We start from the raw sequence: 22,138 nt of genomic DNA on the forward strand, positions 1-22,138 counted from the left end.
CGGCCGGGTACTTAAATAGCATTCGCGCTACATTTCCGAATGAAATTTTAGGCATAGATCTTCTTGGTCCTTTCTCCCAGAGTGAGTTAAATAAAAATCGTTTTCTTTTAGTAATTGTAGATCATTTTTCACAATGGACAGAAATAGTTCCACTTAACGTGCGTCAGCCAAAACAGTCGCAGATGCATTCTTACACAGATACATTTTAAAATACGGTGCACCGATAAAAGTCATTAGCGATAACGGTAAACAATTCGTTAGTCAAATATTTGAAAACATATGCACTGGACTTGGCATACGCCATATCAAAATGGTTCCGTATAGACCACAGGCAAACATAGCAGAAAGAGTTAATAAAAACATTGTAAAAATAATTCGCAGTTACGTGAGCACACATCACAAGCGCTGGGTGGCTACATAAATGAATTAGCTTATGCTTTAAGAACGGCAAATCACGATACTACGGGAAAAACCCCAGCAGAATTATTTTTAGGCCGAAAGTTAATTACGCCTTTAGATAAATTATTCTTTGTGCAACAAAGAGAGCAAGAATTTAAACAAAAAGATGTGCAAAAACTTATTGACCAGCAGATTTTAAAGTTGGGGATAAAGCGTTGAAGCGGAAATTTTCTTTATCAAGTGCCCCAGACAATTTTACTGCAAAGTTAGCTCCAAAATTTGAAGGCCCCTATGTAATTCAGGAAATCAAGGGAGTCGTATTGTACCTTAAGAACGAGAGAGGGGAAATCTGTAAAGCAAGTCCCAACCAGGTGAAAGAATATTATAATCAAAATGAGTTTGAAATCCTTAAAAGTTTCTTGCAGGACTCAAGCGTAAAAGAAGTAGAAGGTCCAGAAGTAACGTCACCCGCTCCACCACCCAAGAAGCAGAGAACTGAAGAGAAACCTAGCCCTGCTACAAGTCATGCGACGGTACCGAAAAGAAGAAATGAAAACGTTCAGACTCCAGCATTTAAGAGATACAAGAAAGCAACGCCGCCGCGTAAAGAAGCTTTGGTAAAGAGGAAAAGATCACCTACAACGTATCGCAGTAGAAATTCTGCATCGAGGAGAACGCCTCCAGGGCCAAAGTGTCAGGTGCAAACAAGGCCGCCGTTCCCGAGAACGAAAAGACAGCAGGAGGAACGAAAAGACCACCACCAACAGAAGAAATTCAAGCATGATTCCAGACCGGAGGACGCCAAGACCACCCGTCCAGGGGCAAAACGGAAAAGACAGCAACCCGACGACTACCATTCCAAGAGGCCAGCATGCAGAGGGCGAGAAAGAAAAAGCAACATGGACGACACTCGAAGGACACTAAGGAGACGATTGACTTCGATGAAATCTATAACATGGGAGCAGTTCTGCCAGAAGAGGATGTTTGAGTTCCAGTCATCGAAAACTCAAATATAAGTTAAAATCTTCTATAATTTTTTTTTCTTTTGTTCCGAAATGTTATGCGTAAATACGAAGTTCTATGTTTTGAAGGAAGTCAATGTGTCTCGGTTGAGACTTAGTTTTGTTTTACTTTATTTAGCTAAGGCAAAAGTATTATTTTCTTTAAGTATAAAATCTAAGAACAAGCAGTTTCTGTTGGTCGAAAGACTAATTCTGTTATGTTAAAGCCAAAATTTTGCCGAAGATAAAAATAACTTCGTATTCTTGTATTAATAAGAACTTTAGTTTCAGTGCCGCCAGCTTGGCGAAGAATGCGTAAAGTAAAAATTTATTTTTCTCTTATTCATTTTATGGTAAATTGTAAAAATCATATATATTAGGATTTTGTAAATATACGTAAATACTTGGAAGTTATGTAAAAGTAGAATTTAGTCTAGAAGCATAAAATTTTAGTTGCTAAAAGTAAATGCTCAAAAGAAATGAATTCAAATTTAAGTATTAAACTGTAGATAAAATCATGCTTTAGAGCGAAAGCCTGCATGTCTAAAGATGAATGAGGGGGAAGTTAGAATGAATGTGTTTTGTAGGGTTCTCCACCTACACTTGAATTTTAAGAATGTTAAAATAGAATAGCCCATCGAGTTGTAGAACGTCGAGTAAGCTGTGTCTATTTGGTCGTTGAATTCTAACAAATCATTGTGGTTAGGGGAAGTGTTGCAATACTAAAACACGAATATTCCCGTTTGACACCACACATGGTGGAGAGCCAGGGTAAAGTTAAATTCATGTTTGAATACTTAAATGAATGTGAATTAAGCAGTAACTAAGAAAAATAAATCGATCAAAAACAAAAACTTATTCAGTGTCAAGAAAGTGTAAATTATAATGTATTTAGAAAGATACTGATACTTATTCCTTCCAGATGCTGGAAGGAAAAGAACAAGATTGATTGATGAAGACCAAGAAAAGCTGCTGTAAGAAGAGAGATTTATAAAAGTATTGATAGAAATTTAGTATACATTTTGTTACATAAGATTTTTTTTGTGTAAACGAGGCTCTTGAGAGTTAGTTCAGAATTATAGAAACTTACAACAGGTCGTTTGTAGGACCTGCTTCCAAGTTTTCCAAATTCTGGCAGCGCAAATGTAGGGTTTATATTTATTTTAACTAACATTTATTTCAAGTTTAAACTATCTCTCCTGTCAAGCCTTACTTTCCCCTGGAATTGCCAATGCCAGAGTATGTAAATTTTAGTAGAACGCGCAAAGTATTCAAATTGTCAGCGGAAGTAATCTGAGTTAAATAGAAGGGAAACGAGTTCGAAGGTGTGCTTTCTTGCTTCACGAGCGTGAAGTTGGCTAATTAGAAATTGAAGAACCACGCGTTTCGGCCTGTGTGCTTGCCTCGGCAGATTGTTAAATCTTTCAACGTAATATTCAGAAGTTTGCTGAATTGTCAGCGGTATCTTAGAACGCGGTTAGGTTAGTTACGTTCAGAGAGCCTCGTAGTTAGTCACTTGTTATTATTCTTTTTTTAGTTTCTTATTTTTATTTTACCGCCGGGTCGGCGTAGTTTGTGAGCGTCAAGAGCACGCATCTGTAATTTCTAAAGTTGAATAAAAAGGGATTTAAACCCTTCTCAAGACTTTGTATATTTTCCAGTTCATAGCAGTCACCACTATTGTTGCGTGCAGGTTGGAAGCGCGCAACATTACACAAGTATAAAATAAGGTATATTTTATGGTAATTAAACTATGTTTAATATAAGCATAAGAATATTATTAATGAAGCTGTAGAGACATTAGGTAATTTGGAAGCAATAGAGATTGAAAAATATGCAACGCCTTTGCCGGGAATCGAACCATGGACCTCTGGAATACGCTCCCAGCATGCAGACCACCACACTACGAAGGCATGCCAAGAAGGCGGGAGAAATACCTTATATACTCCCCCTTTTAAAGGACGACTGGGGTTTTTAGGGGACCCAGTCGTCAAATCCTAGGTATGGAAAATCATCATCCATCACCCTTTTAGTTCGGGCGCCAGTGTAGAGACATTAGGTTATTTGGAAGCAAGAGAGACTGAAAAATATGCAACGCCTTCGCCGGGAATCGAACCGCGGACTTCTGGAATACGCGCCCAGCGTGCAGACCACCACACTACGAAGGCATGCCAAGAAGATGGAAAAAATACCTTATAAAGCTTAGTTTTGCTGATAAAAAACGATAATGTTAAATTGAATTGGTACATTTCGCAAATTTTGATTGAAATTTAGCATTACTTATTTTGTAAATAGAATAAGTTCATTAAGTTCTCTGAAGTCATTATTTTGATGGATGAAAATGATCTTGATGGAACATGAAAACATCTGAGAAATAATAACTACTTTAAAGAAGTAACTTTAAATAATTATTTAGCAAAACATGAGGATAAATAATAAAAACACTTTTCAAAGTTGATTAAAGATGGAATACATTGACAGAATGCAATTAAAGTAAATACGATGAACGAGATAAAATCCGGTTCGAAATGGAAGAACGTACGGAGCTGATGAAAAGATTTCTGAATGGAAGTTCAATTTGAAACCGACATATGAACTCTTCGTTCAGAGTTCAAAGTTTATGACAATATCCCTGTCCCAGTTATCTGCATCTTAACACGAAATCTCTTATGGCAATCAATCACCTCTCGTAATTAATAGCTCTGAACCAACCATTTTACTCAATATCATCGGGAATCCTGGGTGGTCGTCTGAGAAAAATTTTATTGTATATTGATATGACTGAAGCTTTATGGCCACTGAAAAGTCGTGGTATTCATGTATACCAGCTGGAAATGCGAAATGCCGAGCTTGTTTATTGCTTTGTTTTTTCTGTGATTTTTCTTGCGATTGTTTTCACATGTTTTTTGTGGTTTTAGTATAATAATTCATATGAAAATAACTAATATATAAAACAGAGCTAATTAATTAGAATTTTCTTTATACTTTCATCATTTAAAAAAAAATATCAAATTGAAAACAGAGAAGTGTCAGTCATTTCAGCATTTACTAACCCCCCTCCGAAATTACAGAATTTCTAAGGCCCACCTGCGGCCGAGTGAACGTGCTAATTCCATGGCATTTTTCGTATTTTTCTGCGATATGACAGCCCTTTTTCTTTTGGAAAAACTTCTGTGAAAGCACTTTTCCTATTAGGCAGATAACCTTCAAGGACTTTGCCATAATTTAAGTATCCAACCAACAGTTTTCATTCTTTAAGGGAGTGATCGTATTAAAGCATTTTCAGGGTTAATGACCTGTTCATTTTATATAAGGAAATATGTAGATCTCGGCGTCTGAACAATCTATCGCTCATGAATTTAAGTTAAAAGTGATCAGACGTCCTGAATTTTTCTGTACTGTCCCGAACTGCAGTGCAGTGTCTCGTTTCAGAGTATGTCCTGAAAAATATCTCCCATTCTGTAAATGTTTTCTAATTGGTTTTATGTGATCAGAAATATATTTAACATTCGAGAATCGCGCATTCTAGATGTTCGCGAGGTCCACAGTAAGACAAGTTTGTGAAAAAATTTCTAGATTTCTATTTCAACTACGTTTCGAATAGGAAATGGACAGCACAATTAAATTATCTGAAGAGTTTTAAATAGATAATATTAAAAACTGAAGAATGAAAAGGTTAACTCCCGAAAGATAATATTTTGACTAAGAATAATTACAATAAATAATTTTTCATTGAAATACTGATTTGGAAAGAATAAATACCTTAAAAACTGTTGCACATATATAAAACTGAAATTGAGCTAAATGAAAGGAGAATTTTTCCGTAATTAGAACAAACTTATTTCTGTTAAATCTGTAATATTATTAACTACTTTTACTGGGAGATATTGCAGAAAGATAATACGTGTTTTGATAATAAATGCAGAGAAACCTCTCAGGATGATCACTGTAAAAGACGGCGGTATTTCTGAGAATATAAATAAATATATTGTTGCGAAATGCCCACCTGCGGTGAGATAGCTTGCGGGTTGCCAGAAAGTGGCGGAAAAGGGGCAGGGTTGTCAGATTTGGGGCGCAATCGCTGATTTGGCGACATTTGGCAGCAAAATTGGCGTTACGCCATAGACGGAGCGAGAACATTCTAGAATATATTCTTAACGTTTTTCCTCGGGAATGTTCTCGAAGGTAGGTTAAAAGCTATATAATACCCTGTCTTTACGCGGAGTAATAGAAGTATGTTGAGTTCAGTAGTAGTGTCTTGAGTTCAGCGATTAACTTGAGAGGCATAAGTGTTTACATATTCATGTCGGAAACTGTTCCACCTCTTGCTGCTAATGGTTAAATAGGACCGAAATCTTCATTTAGAAACAAGTACATTTGACTGCATTTTGATTGGCTTTATTATCAGCAATAATGAATTCCTCTTTTTTCCTTCGTTTAATAACCTAATTTGCTAAATTTTGGATTAACTTGCATTTTGAGTGCATCATGAGAACTAAGTTTGCTGCTTTCTTTCTGCTTTAATAGTAGATGCACTATGGCTGTGGGATGGCTGCTTTTTAATTTCAAAGGATTCTGGTGAATTTTGAGATGAAGGAGATCCTTTAAAATCTGGAGTGCTATGACTTCAGATTTTAGACAATAACCAGACTCTGGCACCTTTTCCTGGACTTTTTTTTCCGACTCAATATTTTTATTATTCTTATTTTCAGTTGCAAAACAGAAATTAGTACAAAAATTAGCTTTTCATTTAAACATTTACGAAATGTATAAGGATGACTTATTTTGTTAGGCGATCCTCTAAGAATGAGATTCCTATTCTATTTCAAGCATTTACTGACATTCTATCAATTCATCGTATGTATGTACTAATTATTAAACAATCTATTTTAGTTTTGCGTCTTGTGCAAACGGTAATATTATTTCAGTTTTCCTGATGTAAAGTTTTGAATTGTCCATCTTGAATAAAATATGTATGTCTTATGTGGATATAAATGGTTGTATGCAAGTAGCAACAACTTTTTAATGTCCGTAAGTAATGCTTTAGCTTTATGGGGTAAAGTGAGCTTCTGGTTGTAAATGAAGAACACGAAACGACTGGTAGACTCTTTCAAAATGACATCAATCGATGCTTTCTCAGTGCATATAGAGGGTTCTTCATTTATCGCTTGCAGAATGGGTTCAATGTTTCCTGAAGTATCGCTTACGAGACTGCACTGTAGTCACTTTTCTAAACAAGAGATGTGAAAAGGGAGTTGATGTAGGACACAAAGTCCCACAAAATGGATTTAATTGTCTACAAGTATCCTTTGCTTTATGGGAGTTCAATTTACGCCGTTTTACCTTATGCACTAAATGATACATTTAAGTCCTTGAAAGACATCCAGTTTCTATAATTACCATAGGTAAAACGGTGAAATACCCATATAAGCACCTTTTTCGGTTTACGAGAGAAATGCTATGAGAAATTTCGCTTTCATGGAAAAACGCAAAAGCATTATTCAGCTTTTGTTTTACACTATGATTGAAGAAACTATGGTCTATTCTCTAATTTTATACTATGGTCATTAGAAGGTGACTTTAATTGTTGAAGGAAAGGGAGGTTTATGTTTTAATTGCCTACACCTACTCGACAGTAAAACTGTATCAGTCTTAGGCAGTCATGCGTAATCGTATTCAACTAGACCAGAATACAAATCACAACGTTCGACACTAATAACAGAGAAACCATAGAAGGACATAATGAATAATATCATGGATTGTTCCCTTTTACACTACATCTGTCTGTTCCATCTTTTCCTACGCAATCACCGATGGGGCAGTTTAATGCGCCATCGTCACTTTGATCACATATAAGCTTACTAATCTGCTCATTGTCTTCTTATTTTTGAAAGCTAAAATTACATTACCTATTTTATTTGTGTTAAGTGTGTTTATTTTGCCCTTCCGTAATTATATCGTATTAACTGAAAGAATAATAAAACAACTTTCAAAAAAAAAAAAAAAAAAAAAAAAAAAAATCTTACAATAAAACAAACAATCTTCTTAGTTTTACCATTCTCCAAAGTACTGAGAAGCTTAAAAGATCGATATCTATAGGTGGTGCGGTTCTGCCGCACTACAGCTGATCGCTGGTAGTTTGACTTGGGCTCGAACCATAGCGAAAGGAATATTTTCAGAGTTTTCCTCATGCGTAATGTAACAGAAAGGCAATTTCCTTTAGAAAGTCTTACACGATGGTATCTCTTTCTTTAGCCGATAATCCTCACGTACTTTGCCATATTCCCACGAAACAAATATTGACACTGCTAGAATGAAGAATTGTGTTTCTATTTTTTGTCTTGAATAATAATTATTTTTATTACTGTATGATATGCATTCTCAAGCTGTATGACAATGAAGGTGTAATGTATATTTTTTAATTAATTATAATTAATTATCCTTATAAGTTCAAGCAGAATGATTGATGAAGTGACAATAAGTCTAGATTTTTTTAATTATTTATTTAGTGTTATGAACAGTTTTGTGTATGTATTTTATAAATTTTAATAAGAAATTCTATATTTTTTAAATCTGCTTAAGAATAAATAAATTCTATATTTTTGAATAAAAAATTACTGAAAAATTAAACCGATTTCCGCTTAAGAAGAGGGAACTCTCAGCAGTTATTTTTAGAATAATTCTTTGTATAATACACTCGTGTGCAAAATTAAGAGAATCTGCACATTATGTCGAATTTCTGAAAAACTAATCTGCAGATTTTGATGAAATTTGTTATGAATATACCTTTGTAACAAAAAAAGAGGTGTACTATTCAAAAGTCGTTTTATGTATGCATGAATATCAGTAAAACTCATTTACGTTGTGATATGGGACTGAAAATGAGTCTAATATGGGGTATGGCCCTCTCTCACAAGTCTGCAGGTCAGTCATCGTAACGGCATACTGGACAGCTGGCATATTGCCCTATCTCACATGAGAGCTGTGAAGCTGTAGCACTCCTGTATCGCCGCGTTGAAAATGCCAAATAACGATACTCATTCGTCGTCGTGGATTTAGCGGGACCTTGTCCAGGTTTTCTCAAAATGGATCCAGTGTCCTGAAACTGTTTCAGCAAATTGCAGAACAGTGGGCACTGGGCATTACATTGAGCTTATAGCCACCTTGTGATTGACCTGACTCCAATCTACGACAATTCTCCATGCCATTCTGTCATCCATACGTACGTAGCTACTCATTTTACCTGATCCTTATAAAATTTAACGAGCTTTTAATGTCGAAGTTTCCTGCTAGAAGTTGAATGTTTGGTTCCTGTTTGCTATGCAAATCACTGTTAACTCCTCGTGCGCCTACATCCCGTGCGTTAATCACAACTCCGCAAAAACGCATGTGTACTCTTACGTATTAGATTCTGAATATTTGCATAATTAGTACCTTTGGTCACTAACTTTTCTAAAAACAGTCAAACAGACATAATTTGCAAATTCACATAATTTTACATACGAATGTATGTATCTGTTGACATTTTATTAGTAATGAAACAGTTGCAGTTTACATACATTGTATTAATTTATTAACAATAATTTGGATTCTAGGACATACAGAAAGTTACATGAATTTTTATAACTTTTTATATAAATGTTACTGTTATTTTAGGACTAGCGAAAGTACTCGATGGCAGTTAAGTTAGATTGAGAGTAATCTAACAACAGAGAGAACGATTCCGCTGTAATCCTTCTCTAATAACGATGCAAAAAATACGATTCATAGTCATACTTTTTTCAGTCTGATGCGATGTGGAACTACATAAAAAATTTCGATAGAAAAATAAATGAGTTCTCTCTCATTATATCAGCAACAATGGCACACAGTTTTTAATGATTTTCGTCTTTCTAATCAAATGGTCGTAAAAGCTCAAGTTCCATCCAGTATTTCACCTATATTCAATTTTAGTCGATTAAATGTGGCAAAAAAATTTATCATAATTGATCAAAAATCAATAGCGCAAACAAACACACAAACAGGCATCTTCTTTATACAGGGTGTACTGTAAATGTTACGACAAACTTCTATGGGAGATAGGGCATATCATGAGGATTAAGAATTGCATAAGAACCTGTGTCCAGAGACGTAACTGTACGCCGCCAGGGGGTCAGACATGCTCTTAGTGTATGGAATAGCTGAGTGTAATGGACGAGCCGCTGCACGCATTTATCGAGAGCAGACATCAACCACACCACAGTTTGTTCGCGCGTCTGCATCAACATTTGTGTGACTACGGGTCATTAAGAAGTGGCAGGACAAGTGCGGGCAGGTCGCAATAGACTCGCTTGGTCGTTAGGGAAGAAAATGTGTTGGATATGGAGGAGAGTAATCCAAGGACCAACATACGTGCCATTGCCTCTCAATTAAGAATGTCTTATACCAGTGTCAAGCGTGTCTTGAACACCGAGTCCTTGTTCAATAACTACTCCCGGATGACTATTCTGAACGTGTGCGTTCAGTGGTTTGACGACGTTTGCTTGACGATGTTCCAACAAATGTGAGGCGCAACATGTGGTTCCAACATGATGGGGCGCCTGCTCATTTTGTTCTTGATATTCGTAGCCATCTGAACAGATCATTCCCGCATCGATGGATTGGGCATCATGAACCGGCTCCCTGCCCCCCCCGCTCACCGGATTTATCGAGCCTTGATTTCTTTTTGTGGGGAGCCATCAAAAGTGTCGTGTATCATGATCCTGTTGTGCTTGAAATGGATCTCGTGGCAAGAGTCGCCTGCGTAACTGCTACAATCAAAGAAACTCCAGGTGTGTTTGAACATGTTCGGCAATCAATGGCCCGTCGGTGTCAGGCATATTTGGCGTCTGATGTTGCAAACTTCGAGCATCATGATGAACTTGAATGTTGTAACATTCAAGCTGTCAAAACACCATTTGTATTGATATCCAATAAATGTTTAGAATTTATCACTCTCTTGTTTCCTTTCCCATTTTCTACCTCTGCTACTACTTACCCTTGACATTTCCGGTATAGATTCCTATGCAATTCCTAATCTTTATGATGTGCCTTACCTTCTCTAGAAGTTTGTCGCAACATTTACGGTACACCTTGTATATAGAGATTTTGTGAAACTTTATTACTTTCTTTGAAACTTTGTTAATCAAGTTTTTGATTAACAATCGTAAAACTAGGAGATTTGTTAGTGATTAACAAACTAACAAATGCTTTATTTGGAAAAGTGAGCAGTAGCAACACTTTTCCAAATAAAGCATTTTTATCTCCGAAGCGCGAGACTGTTGCCACTCGGATAAATGATTGCGAAAATTAGTATTTTTAATTAATATCTTGGCTGTTTAAATTTGTACGAAGATGGAAACAATCGAAATGGCTTTCCGCGAGTTTTTGGAATCGGGAATAATGTATTTTGGCAATGCTATTTTTATTTAATTGTAAAACTTAGAAGAAATTTTTTATTAATAAACTCTACGATTTGAAAGCGAGCAGTGGCACCACGTGTATAAAGAAGGCAAATTTTTATCTCCAGCGTGCGAGACTGTTGCCAATCGCAAAAATGAGGACGAAAATTAGCGTTTTCAGAGTTTTTAATTAATAAATCTCTAAATTTATCTTTTTTTTTTTTTTTTTTTTGTTTTGTTTTTAACAACAAAGTGGACGTCGAGCTTTTTCAGGACTCAGAAAAGAATTGTAGAGAGTTTGGTGACAATAGTTTTGTAGTGACTGAGTTATTAGCGAGCAAACACACAGACTTTCTTCTTTATATCGATTAAAGATCATTATATAGATTACTATAGATTAAAGATCATTTATATATATTAAAGATCATTATCTGGAGGTAGCTGTGTTTGAGAGGCACGCAAAATTTGGCATATTTAATGAGAGATGAAGTGAAACAATTAATATTTTTTAATTAGGTTTAACATTTTAGCAGTATTTGAGTTTCCAGACGTATTTTTGCTTATTGTTTAAATATCACAATTACTACATGAATGTATATAAGTGTAGTTTGTTTATTATTCCAAAGGAGCTTTAGCCCAGAAGGGTTATTAGTTTCAAAACAGGATTTTGCGTTGAATCACTTTTCAAATTGTTTCCACCAAATATATGATCGCCCTGTAGTATATTTAAAGTAATTAAATAAGGAAGAATTTGCATGAATATATGCATGTATTTCGCATTGTGGAAGGAAAAAAAAAGGTACCTAGAGTCATCAAATTTTTAATAACTTAGTCATCCACCCGAATATGAACACCTGGAAGACCGAACTTTGAATTTCGAATTTGTTTTATTGTGTATTTCAGATTTTTAAAAACTTTTAACGAATTTTTGATTAACAAATTCAATGATTTCATAGTGAGCCGTGGCAATACTGTAGAGGAAAGAACATTTTTATCTCCCGATTAAAGACAATCCATCGCGCAAGACTGTCTATCGGGAATTATAAAGATTTGCTGTTTTTAAATATTTTTAGCCCAAAGGAACATTATCCCAAATTCTCTCGAAATGTGTATATGTATGTAAGTGAAAAAAAGCTCCCCTATGGGCGTAATATAAAATCTGAAAGCTTTCAGATTTTTTTCCCCTTTAAATTCGTCTTCTTTTTTCTTTTTCTGAGTTTTAAGTAAAAGCCTATTTTATATATTAAAAAAAATTGTAATTTTTATTATTTTCAACCTTTTTCTTTTTTTAACATTAACATATTCCTCCACTTTACCCCCCCGGATATACAGTTTATTGTTTCTTAATAAAATCCATTTTGAAGGTGGAACATTTTTCCTCCGCTGGTTTTCCTTTTCTGTATTTCGTTAGAAATTTAAATTTACTTTAGATTATATATATATTTTTTTTATAAAAACAAATAAAAAAATAAAAAGGCCTGTAAATGAAATCAAGATTGTGTTTTGACTGTTTTTTATCCCGCCTTTTTTAGTTTTTACTTGAATTTAATTTTTTTAAGTGTTACTAGTTGCAGAGTATTCGTGATTCAGATTTTAATCAATTAAATCGTAGTCGTGCTTTGTTTAGATTACAAATTTTTAAATATATTTTTTATCGAATCGAAGTATAGTTTTTAAATTTATTTTATACAAAATAATATTTAGTTAACTAAAAGAACATTTGACGGAAATCCTGATACAAAGCTTGCCAAAAAAATCGATAGTCACCTACAAAAATAAATTGGCCAATATTCACCAGTTGAAAGGAAAATGATAACCACAGTAAATTTCAAACAATCTCTACCCCACGCGAGCGCGGAAAACCGGATTTCTTACAGAAAAAGAACTACCCTGGAACGTTCGACTAGCCAATAACCTCTGCTCGACTTTAAAACTGCGTCACGGCAATATTTGTGGCGGTCTTATCACATAGTTAGTTGCGTGTGTTATGTGATTCATCCTGACTAATCATGATTCGTGCTTCCCTACCGGCATATTGTGTGCCGTACGTTTCCAGTCACATGGCCGCGTTCACCGCATCTTTTAACCTGAATTCTGAGCATTAATGACTTTCACTGTAGTTGATTGAGACGGACGAATTAAATTTTCGTCAGCATTTTCTGGTCTTCGGGGATATTCTTCTCAAAAATCTTCCCAGAGACATTTTTTATGATATGGAGGTGTTGCATTTTATGTGATACTTAGCTGTTATATAGCCGGAAATCAAACTGTAAGTCACAATTTGCGAATTTTGTTTAATTAAATGGTTATATGTATACACCCGAGTATTTGCATACAATCTTAGTTTTTGGATATAATTGTATAATACACATATTATATTTGCAAAATTTTGAATTATCATTTTAATAGCAAACTTTATTAAGTGTTATAGAACTTTAATCATTCAGCATTTCTATTATACATTATGACCCTGTAAAAGCTGAAGATGTATTTTAGTTAATATAAATTTGAAGGGTATCAGAATTTCTAAAGTTATCTAAATGATTTTCTCATATGAAATCTTTATATGGTAGAAAATGATAAGATAGCAGAAAAAGGCCAAAAGGTATGATGGTTGAATAATGCATTTTTAAATGCCAAAAGATTTAGCAGAAAAAATTATGTAGTTATGTTTCTTTTAAAATTATCTTTGCTTATTTACTCGTATTTTAATGATATTTAAATATTTGTTTTCTTAAATAATTGAAAACCAGTTATAAAACATTCAGGAAATGATATATTATTTCAATTTTTTACAGTGATATGAGATAATTTGGGAGCTAAGTATTTATTCAGAGTGATGGAGATTTGTATGTAACAGAATGATTAATGTTATATTGAGACACTATGGTTTTAATATATGAGCAATATGGAGATAGTCAATAAGTTAGGGTAAGAGTAATAAGGAGATAGTTATGAATAAGAGTTATATTTCCTAAATATGTAGTATATATAATTATAATCATAGTATAAATACAATGCAACAGTTCAGTTATAACTTGGTTATATAAAAGCAATATGAATGTGTACTGTTCTTTAACTTTTTAAAATATGTTTATTTCTCAAAGCTATATTATTCCTAAAGCATAGATTATTTAAATATTTATTATTTTTATTTAAATGTTTTGTATCAATAAATTTTAAAAACATAAGAAATTGAGGAAAATGAAACATATCTGTTCTCCCTGTTACTTACAAAAAGGCTCCTTTTTTTATGAAGGTGTATCGAAACCAATTTTATTTACATATTATAATACCAGATTTGTTTTATGATTTCAGGCCAGTTGAGTGTGAATGCTTTTATAACAATTATGGCTGATACTTTAACAGAAACTACTCAGTGGGGCAATCTGAAAACTGATGTCTCTGGTTATGTGGGCATTGATACTCTACAAGAACAAATCAGAAAAAAAGTGCTCAAAAAAGGATTTGAATTTAATATCATAGTTGTAGGTATGATGAAATAATTTTCATTCACATACTGATATATGACAAAATTTCATAATATAAGTATCACTAGATGTAGTTTCTTAAACATAAGCATTAATGAATTTTTTCATGATTATTTATTGAGACTGAAATGTTAGGGGGGATTAAAAGAAATGTAAATTGTAAAGATTTTAAAATTAAGTAGAATAAGAATATTTTGTAAAAAAATACTAAATTCTTGTTGAAAATTGAGATTATTTTCAATGTTACTTAAAGCATTTCAGTATATTATATTTTTATACTTAAAGCATTTCAGTATATTAAAAATTATGTTATAATTCATATTTATATGACTATAAAATGATAATTCAAGAAATGCTGTGTACAATATGTATATTGAATTTTTATTTTAATTCATAGTTTTGAATATTTATTTCTAATGCTATAGTTTAGTTGCAGTATGAAAATGCTATAGTTTAGTTGCAGTATGAAAATGCTATAGTTTAGTTGCAGTATTCACTTAACCTCTAAACATATTTTGAAAACATTTGAAAATCATTTATATTTGAAATTCATGAAATGATTTATACAGTTTTAGGAAAATGATATTTATTTTTTGTAACTACTTTGATATGTAGTTAGAGAAGCCAGGCATCTGGCATTATTATTATGTAATTGCTTTGGGATACCAGGCATCTGAGATAAGCCAAATTATGTTTATTATTTGTAATTCTGGCTGGGACTTTTAAACCAGAGTTACTGCTTATTCATTTCATTAGCTTCACTGTTAAATGTCACTAATCAGTACAGTTCTTTTGGAAAGTAATTCATGAATTCTTATTGCCCAATGTATGCATATTAGGATTTTCAAGACCTTTAGTGACACAAATAATTTTATGCAGATGAAAGTTATAAAGTTCTTTTTTAAACTGTCTGTATTGATTTTAAAACTTGTATTTATTTACCATTTGTGACTTCTTTCTTGAAGTCTGTGTCTGAAAACATAGCTTTTTTCAATTTTGCTATTCTTTACTGTGTTTAAAATGTGGAAAAAAGATTAATACAAAGAAATTGAGTATATTTACTGAGAAGCTGCATGCTGAATATAAATGTTTGATAACATACCTAAACAGCAATCGTGTAAATTGCACACAAAGAGAAAAGTGATACAAGTGTCATGTAAAAAGTATTGTTTTATCTTAGCTGTTTGATTTCTTCTATTTTTCCTTTCAGACCACTTTTTATGCACCATACAAGCTAGTATCTTATAGTATGTTGTAGATTTTTCTAATAGCATTAATTTTACACAGTGTTCTGGATATGAGCATCCACAGAAAATTTTCTAAGAGGAAGGGAGATTGGAGATAAATAATTATATCAATTTTTTTTTTACTTAATTTGGACAGATTCATTAGTAGATTATAAAATACAGTATTTCAAACATGTACACATTATATATGTCAACATACAAGGAAACACGTTTTACTCATTTCCAGGGGGAAATAGCCTGATTCTTGTTTCTAAAATATGGCAGAACTATGTATAGTGTAACTCATTTACTATAGTATTACTTTTAAAACTCCACATCAGGTATCATATTAATTATATGGTTTTTCTCTGGGTAATTTAAATGTTCATGTTATTTCTTATGTTGTTGTTTTCTAAATCGAAACAGTTCATATATTATTTTGTAATTGTGAACATGAATAACTATGTATGCACATTTTTTCTTATTTGCATTTAGAAAATATATTATATATTTAAATGATCAACCATTTTTAACTCAACAGAGGTACATAAATTGCAGATCATTGTTGTACTTTTTGAAATTAAATGAAATAATTCAGTCATTCCTCTGTACAGGTAGAAGTGGATTAGGAAAGTCTACACTGCTTAATACTCTATTTAAAGCTAGTGTTAGCAGACGAACGTGTGTTAAAGTAGAAGGAGAAGAAAATGGTCAATACAAAATTCCTAAAACTACTGAAGTGAAATCTGTTAGTCATGGTAAGACATAAATGTTTTCAGCTGCTTATTCAACTTCAATAAACATAAATGTTTGAAAGTAGTCTGAAATCAGTTTTTTTTTTTTTTTTTTTTTTCAACTTGTTAAAAACTGTCAAAATTTACATAGGTACTCTTCTAAGATTTTTTACTTGTAACTACTACAGCAACATAATTTAATAAATGTGCATAAAATTTCTTAAAAGTGTAAAATGCGTAGGTGTGTATTGAGAATTGTTAATTTATTAATGCCAGTTATCAATAGAAATTACTTTATGCCTAAGGTGATTCTAATCAAAATGTAAGTTATGTATGTTTATTACATATGAAGTGTATTTATTCAGTTTTCAGTTCAAATAAATTCAATAAATTTTGTGTTTCAAGGAAGTTGCTATATACCTATCGTATAAACTGTAGTTGAAAGTAATACAACAAAGCCCAGATTGACTAAACTTGATAATTAAAAATATATAATTAAGGGAACTACTCTTACATACGACCTCGCTTGGTGACAAATTTCTCGCCAAATATTTTTGGCGAGAAACTCCACTGTGCCATATTACTATCTAAATTTTTTTTCTACATTTTGAACTTTTAGCCTAAAATTTATCCAAAAATGTGGTTTTTGCTTTTGCAAAATCACTTTTTAAACACACAATTAGAACGTAAAAAAGCTAAATTTTCAAAACAAAAAATTTAGAAAAATATAGCCTTCAATCCATTGTAAAAGAATATTTTTAGTGCTGCAAATGATAATTAAATCTTATTTCAGTTTGCAGCCATTCACTTTTTGTATTTTTAAATTAATATTTAAATTCATGGAGAAAATCAAAATCATTACAAAAATGTGTGAACACCCTCTGTATGTTCGACCTAGTCTGCTTCTCATCTTCACTATTGCTGACCTTCTCCAAATATGTAACTAAATTCAAATGTCAGTGAACATATTTTAAATAAGATAATCTCAAGGAGGTTAGAATACATGGAGATGGCATCTCTGCTATTGCAGTACGAAGAAAGTGAAGCCAGGGGAAGGAAATAAGCCACGCCACGTGAGGGCAAGGAAACGTTTACCTTACTAAGCGAAATGAAGTAAAATGCCAGTTGGTTTCAAGTTCTCAATGTGTTTTCTGATTTTGTATGCAAAGATGTGAAAGGTACTGAATTGTTACAGCTAAATAATGTCTACATTTCCGACTTCATGTCCATGTAAAAGAATGTTTTAGAACGTAAAAAAGTAGAATAATTGACATGCGTGTTTGAATGGTCTTCAAGAAAGAGTTTGAGTATTCTTTTTGTGTAAAGTATACGAAGAAACATATATAGTTCTCAGATTTACCTTTTAATAATAATAATAAAAGTGATATTCGTAATTAACTTATATGTGATGGCAAAACGATAAGTAAACAAGGGAAGGGGGAGTGGCTAACTCTCCATGGAAAAAACAGTTTACTTTAATGTCTGATCATAATTACATTACACGTCTTAGCTTTTATGTGTTTAACTACATTTTATTTTGTGCTCAAGTAAATATATAATAACAGGATCTTATTTTTAGTGACATTTGTTGTGCGAGTTTAAAAATAACAATGTAAAATTTACATATTTCTATCATTGTTTATTCAAATTAAGTTTTTTTGAAACATAAGTAATATTTATAACATGATAAATTTGAGAATACAGTCAAAAGTCGTTAATTTGAACACCCATAATCTGGAATGATCTATAATCTGGACCTCAAAGCTACAAATTTTCTGCGCATGCATCAAGAGACCTTTACAGCTGCGAATATGCGTGTGCACATGCGCATAATACGTTTATGCATGCACGTTTAATATATAACGGACTGTATAAGCTAAGCTAAAATTATCTAATTCAGTTAATGTCGCAGATTGCGTTGTTCCTTAATCTTCGAATTGGATCCGGCTTATTATTTTTTGCAGAGTGTTAGAGCAATTTTATAAAAGTAAGCTTGAACTTTTGATTATGTCAAATAGAATTTCCGATATATATTTACTAATATGCAAAGGATCTACAAAGCGAAAGTATGTTTCGAAGTCCATTAATTGCTGCAAAAAATGGATAAAGGCATATCCTTCGTTTCTCTAACCATTCCAAAATCTGTTTATCAATTTCACGCTACTCGGAGGAGGGGGGGGGAAATGCCGCGGCCCGCAATGAATTGGAAGTTGATCTGTCAGCACTATCCTTATCTTCAGGGCAGATGTTTTTATTTTATTTGGCTTATAATTCTTTACTAAATGTAATATTTCATCTCGATGTAATCCGTCTTTGATATGATTTAAATCAAATTCCTCGTCATTATAATTCGCTTCCGATAGTGAAGAAAGTGACACAGAGGTTATTGAAAACGAAAAAATTTCGATTGAATTAGTCGGTATTCTAGACACAGCAATTATAGGACTTGAACAGCGGAACTTTGTAACTGAAGAAGAATTTATGTCTGTTTATAGAATTAAAGAGAAAGTATCATCACATAAAACGAAGCAAGTTAAACAACTTACATTGAAAGAAATGTTTAATAAAGTAAACAAATAAATATTAAGCTTTTTATTTGTAAATTTTGATACCCTTTAGATCATAATTGTTCTTTATTTCATAAATTATGGTTTCATATTTTTAATTTTATAATTTCTGCATGCCATCTTACCAGATTTAAACTGATGATCTATAATCCGGAATCGCCGTCGAGTCCGGATTAACGACTTTTGACTGTATTATGTTAATGCTTCTTAAGCTAGTTGTATCTTTGTGGTGATGTTTCTAAATCAAAACAAATTATCTAGCTCTTAATTCTCATTTCTGACTTTGTATTAGTTTTTTTAAAACTATTTATACATGTAAATGTATTTGATAATTATATATTTTTCGTTGTCATCCTTTTCAGTACTAGAAGAAAAAGGGGTTCGACTACGGTTGACTGTCACAGATACTCCAGGTTTTGGAGACCACATAAATAACGAAAATTGGTTAGTTCATTTATTTTGTGCTATTAGTCTTAAAAGTCAGGCTTACTTAATCGTAAATATCTTTTGGCTGTTTATTATATGTTGAATTTTAGAAAAAATAAGCATTTATTTTAATAGTTGGATACCTATTTTGGAGTACATCAACCAACAGTATGAAAAGTACTTAAATGAAGAACAGAGCGTTAATCGAAAAAAGTACATTCCAGATACAAGGGTTCATTGTTGTTTATATTTTATTCCTCCAACAGGCCACTCGTAAGTAAATTTTAAGAACTATATTATCAAGTCGATTAAGCTAAATGAATATTTTATAATGTAACTTGATTACGGAATCATAATGAAATTGTTAATGTAACAAAATTCTTCTTTAGCATTCTTAAATTTTGAATAAAAAAGCAGTTTTTGAGAAAACCAAATTGCAGATTTATTAAAATAAAATTCTGATAATAGATTGTGGGAATATTAAGATGCATAATATTATGAAAATTTTTTGAATGAATGATTGATTATATGCCCTGAATTTTAATGATTTACATATACAGTAAAGAAATCTGTATAAGACTACTTATGATTCTAAATAAGTTTGGTCTTTCATATATGTGGTTATCGTCGAATGTATGATTTTATTAGAGGTGTTGTTGATTTTTGTAATGATGTAATAATTAGAATGCAGTTATATTAATTAAAATTCCTTGTTTTATGTTGAGTTTTATTTAGAAGATTGATTTATCATCTGATTATAGCAGATAATTTTTTTTTTATTCATTTAATGATAAAATCTTCTCTGGAGGAGGTGTACTAATCTGAGATTATCAAAATGCAAATTCTTATCATGCTCTTTTTTTTAGATTTAAAAATATTATACTATAATAAATCACTTTCATAATTCTTTATTTTTCAAGGTTGACTCCACTTGATGCTGAATTTATGAAGCGATTAGACAAAATAGTAAATATAGTTCCTGTTATTGCCAAAGCTGATACTCTCACTGTTGAAGAAAGAATAGCCTTCAAACAAAGGGTAAGTGATTTTTATATATTTTTAATTAGCATTTATGTTTATTATTATATTAAATTGAAATTTCATTAATTGAAAGAATAACTGTTAGAACACAATAAATCAATACAAATATGCAGAAAATCTTGTGTATTGATTTTGTAATCATAAGAAGTACAGTGCTTCATTTCTTTATGATTGTTTGTTTTAGTCAGTTTTATTAAATCTGCTTCATCTTAAATTTACATCTTAGTTTATATTCAAATTATGGAATTTTCATTCAGAGCATGAGACTTTATATTTTATACATATGTTTCATATTTTATACATATTCAGGATTTTCCTGTTTTTTTTCATTCAGAGCATGAGACTTTATATTTTATACATGTTTCATATTTTATATTTTATACATATGTTTACTTTTTAAATTTTGTAGTGTAATTTATGCATTTAAATAATTTTTCTGTTTGTCAAAATGCGTATTGCCAGTTTAGAAAAGGTACAAATTCATTTCAGTATTTAGCATTTTGGAACATTTAGGTGTAATTTATAATACCCATAAGTATAAATATAACTGTGACCATCCAGAAAATTCGGAACATGCTGAATGCCAGATATGTGAAAATTCCTGACAGCTGGTCTATAAAAAGTGCAACTGACATGAGTAGAATATATAAAGTATAAAAATTGCAACTGACAGTGAGTGACACACATTTCTGAATCTGGTCCTGCTAACAGAAGAGAACTGAAAAAATTGCGAGTCTCAAATTATTATTATAATTAATAAGTCATCTTGTTTGTTACATTAAAGGCCTACATTTAAACTTATGCAAGATTTTTAAAAAATGGCATTTCAGATATAAAAGGACATATTTCATGGACTTGGAACAAGTGAAAGTAAAGCATCTTATTTTGGCTGTGAAATCCATTGATCATGGAATTATGCAAAGATGATATAAACTTGCACCAATCATTCTGATAAGAGTTTAAAGAAATTTTTTGTGAAATAGTAATTACATAAATTAAAAACAGTTACTATTTAACAATTTTTTTTTTAATAAATAAGAGTAACATAAATGAAAAAAGCTACATGTGTCGGGTTAGACTCTCAGCCCTTTGATTTCCAGCGCTGACGTTTATTATTGAGCCATGAAAGAATGTAATTTAAGTTTTCTTGCTTGTTTTTCAGGTGTGTGTGTGTGAAGCTATGACAAATATATTGTGTCGGATGTTTTGTAAGGCCCTTTATAATTGTGCAGAATCTGTATGAAATCATTGAGTCTAATGTCATTCTTATGAGAATTGCATGAGAGATTACAGCTTCTGTTTTCTGTCTTATTCTTGAGACGTGTGCTCAAAGCTTTTGCAAATGTATTGCTTTGGATGCTTAATAAGGCTCCCTGTAATTATGCAGAATCTGTAAGAAATCATCGAGTTTAAGGTCTTTCCTATCAGAATTTAAAGAATAATTCTGAGCCCACAATTAAAGAGGTAAAAACTACCTTGCGTGTTATGACGTGTTTGGTATATAGTACCAAAAATGATGGTAAATCTCCCAAAGTTGGGACCTGTTTAAAAAGGTCAGTGACCCAAAGTAATTTATGAATAATTTCCCTTCTATTTAAGGTGGGTAATAAAAATTTAAGTAATAATTATTTTCTTTTCCAATATTATTAAACAAAAACAGTTCTGAGATATAGCGCAGCAAATTCAATCCTTGCGTCAACATATGTTGTGTCATCAAGTGAGTTCTTCAATCTTATTTTGTCCGTAAGCCTCATCTTTTCTTTTTCGCTACAATTAATAAATCCAAATTGCAGATATAGCAAAAAACGTAAATTGGGTATCATAATTTTTCCCG

General features: G+C 32.1%; 1 protein-coding gene across 6 annotated transcripts in view; it reads left to right on the forward strand.

Annotated features, from left to right (window-relative positions):
- The window catches only part of LOC118204184 (septin-9-like), a 188,121-nt gene that overhangs the window by 150,223 nt on the left and 15,760 nt on the right, over nt 1-22,138 (forward strand). For 5 of the 6 annotated variants that reach the window (XM_085823496.1, XM_085823497.1, XM_085823495.1 and 2 more), the window contains 5 exons: nt 14,138-14,311; nt 16,151-16,294; nt 19,200-19,281; nt 19,399-19,536; nt 20,184-20,301. In XM_085823496.1, coding sequence (XP_085679622.1) covers nt 14,138-14,311; nt 16,151-16,294; nt 19,200-19,281; nt 19,399-19,536; nt 20,184-20,301 — 656 coding nt within the window. Of the gene's footprint in view, nt 1-12,718; nt 13,089-14,137; nt 14,312-16,150; nt 16,295-19,199; nt 19,282-19,398; nt 19,537-20,183; nt 20,302-22,138 lie in introns of those variants that run through there. The other variant, XM_035376521.2, reaches the window with a different exon arrangement.

This window comes from Stegodyphus dumicola, chromosome 9 (assembly GCF_044657685.1).
Source record: "Stegodyphus dumicola isolate Sdum_Otavi_A_Nest chromosome 9, ASM4465768v1".
NCBI lineage: Eukaryota > Metazoa > Arthropoda > Arachnida > Araneae > Eresidae > Stegodyphus > Stegodyphus dumicola.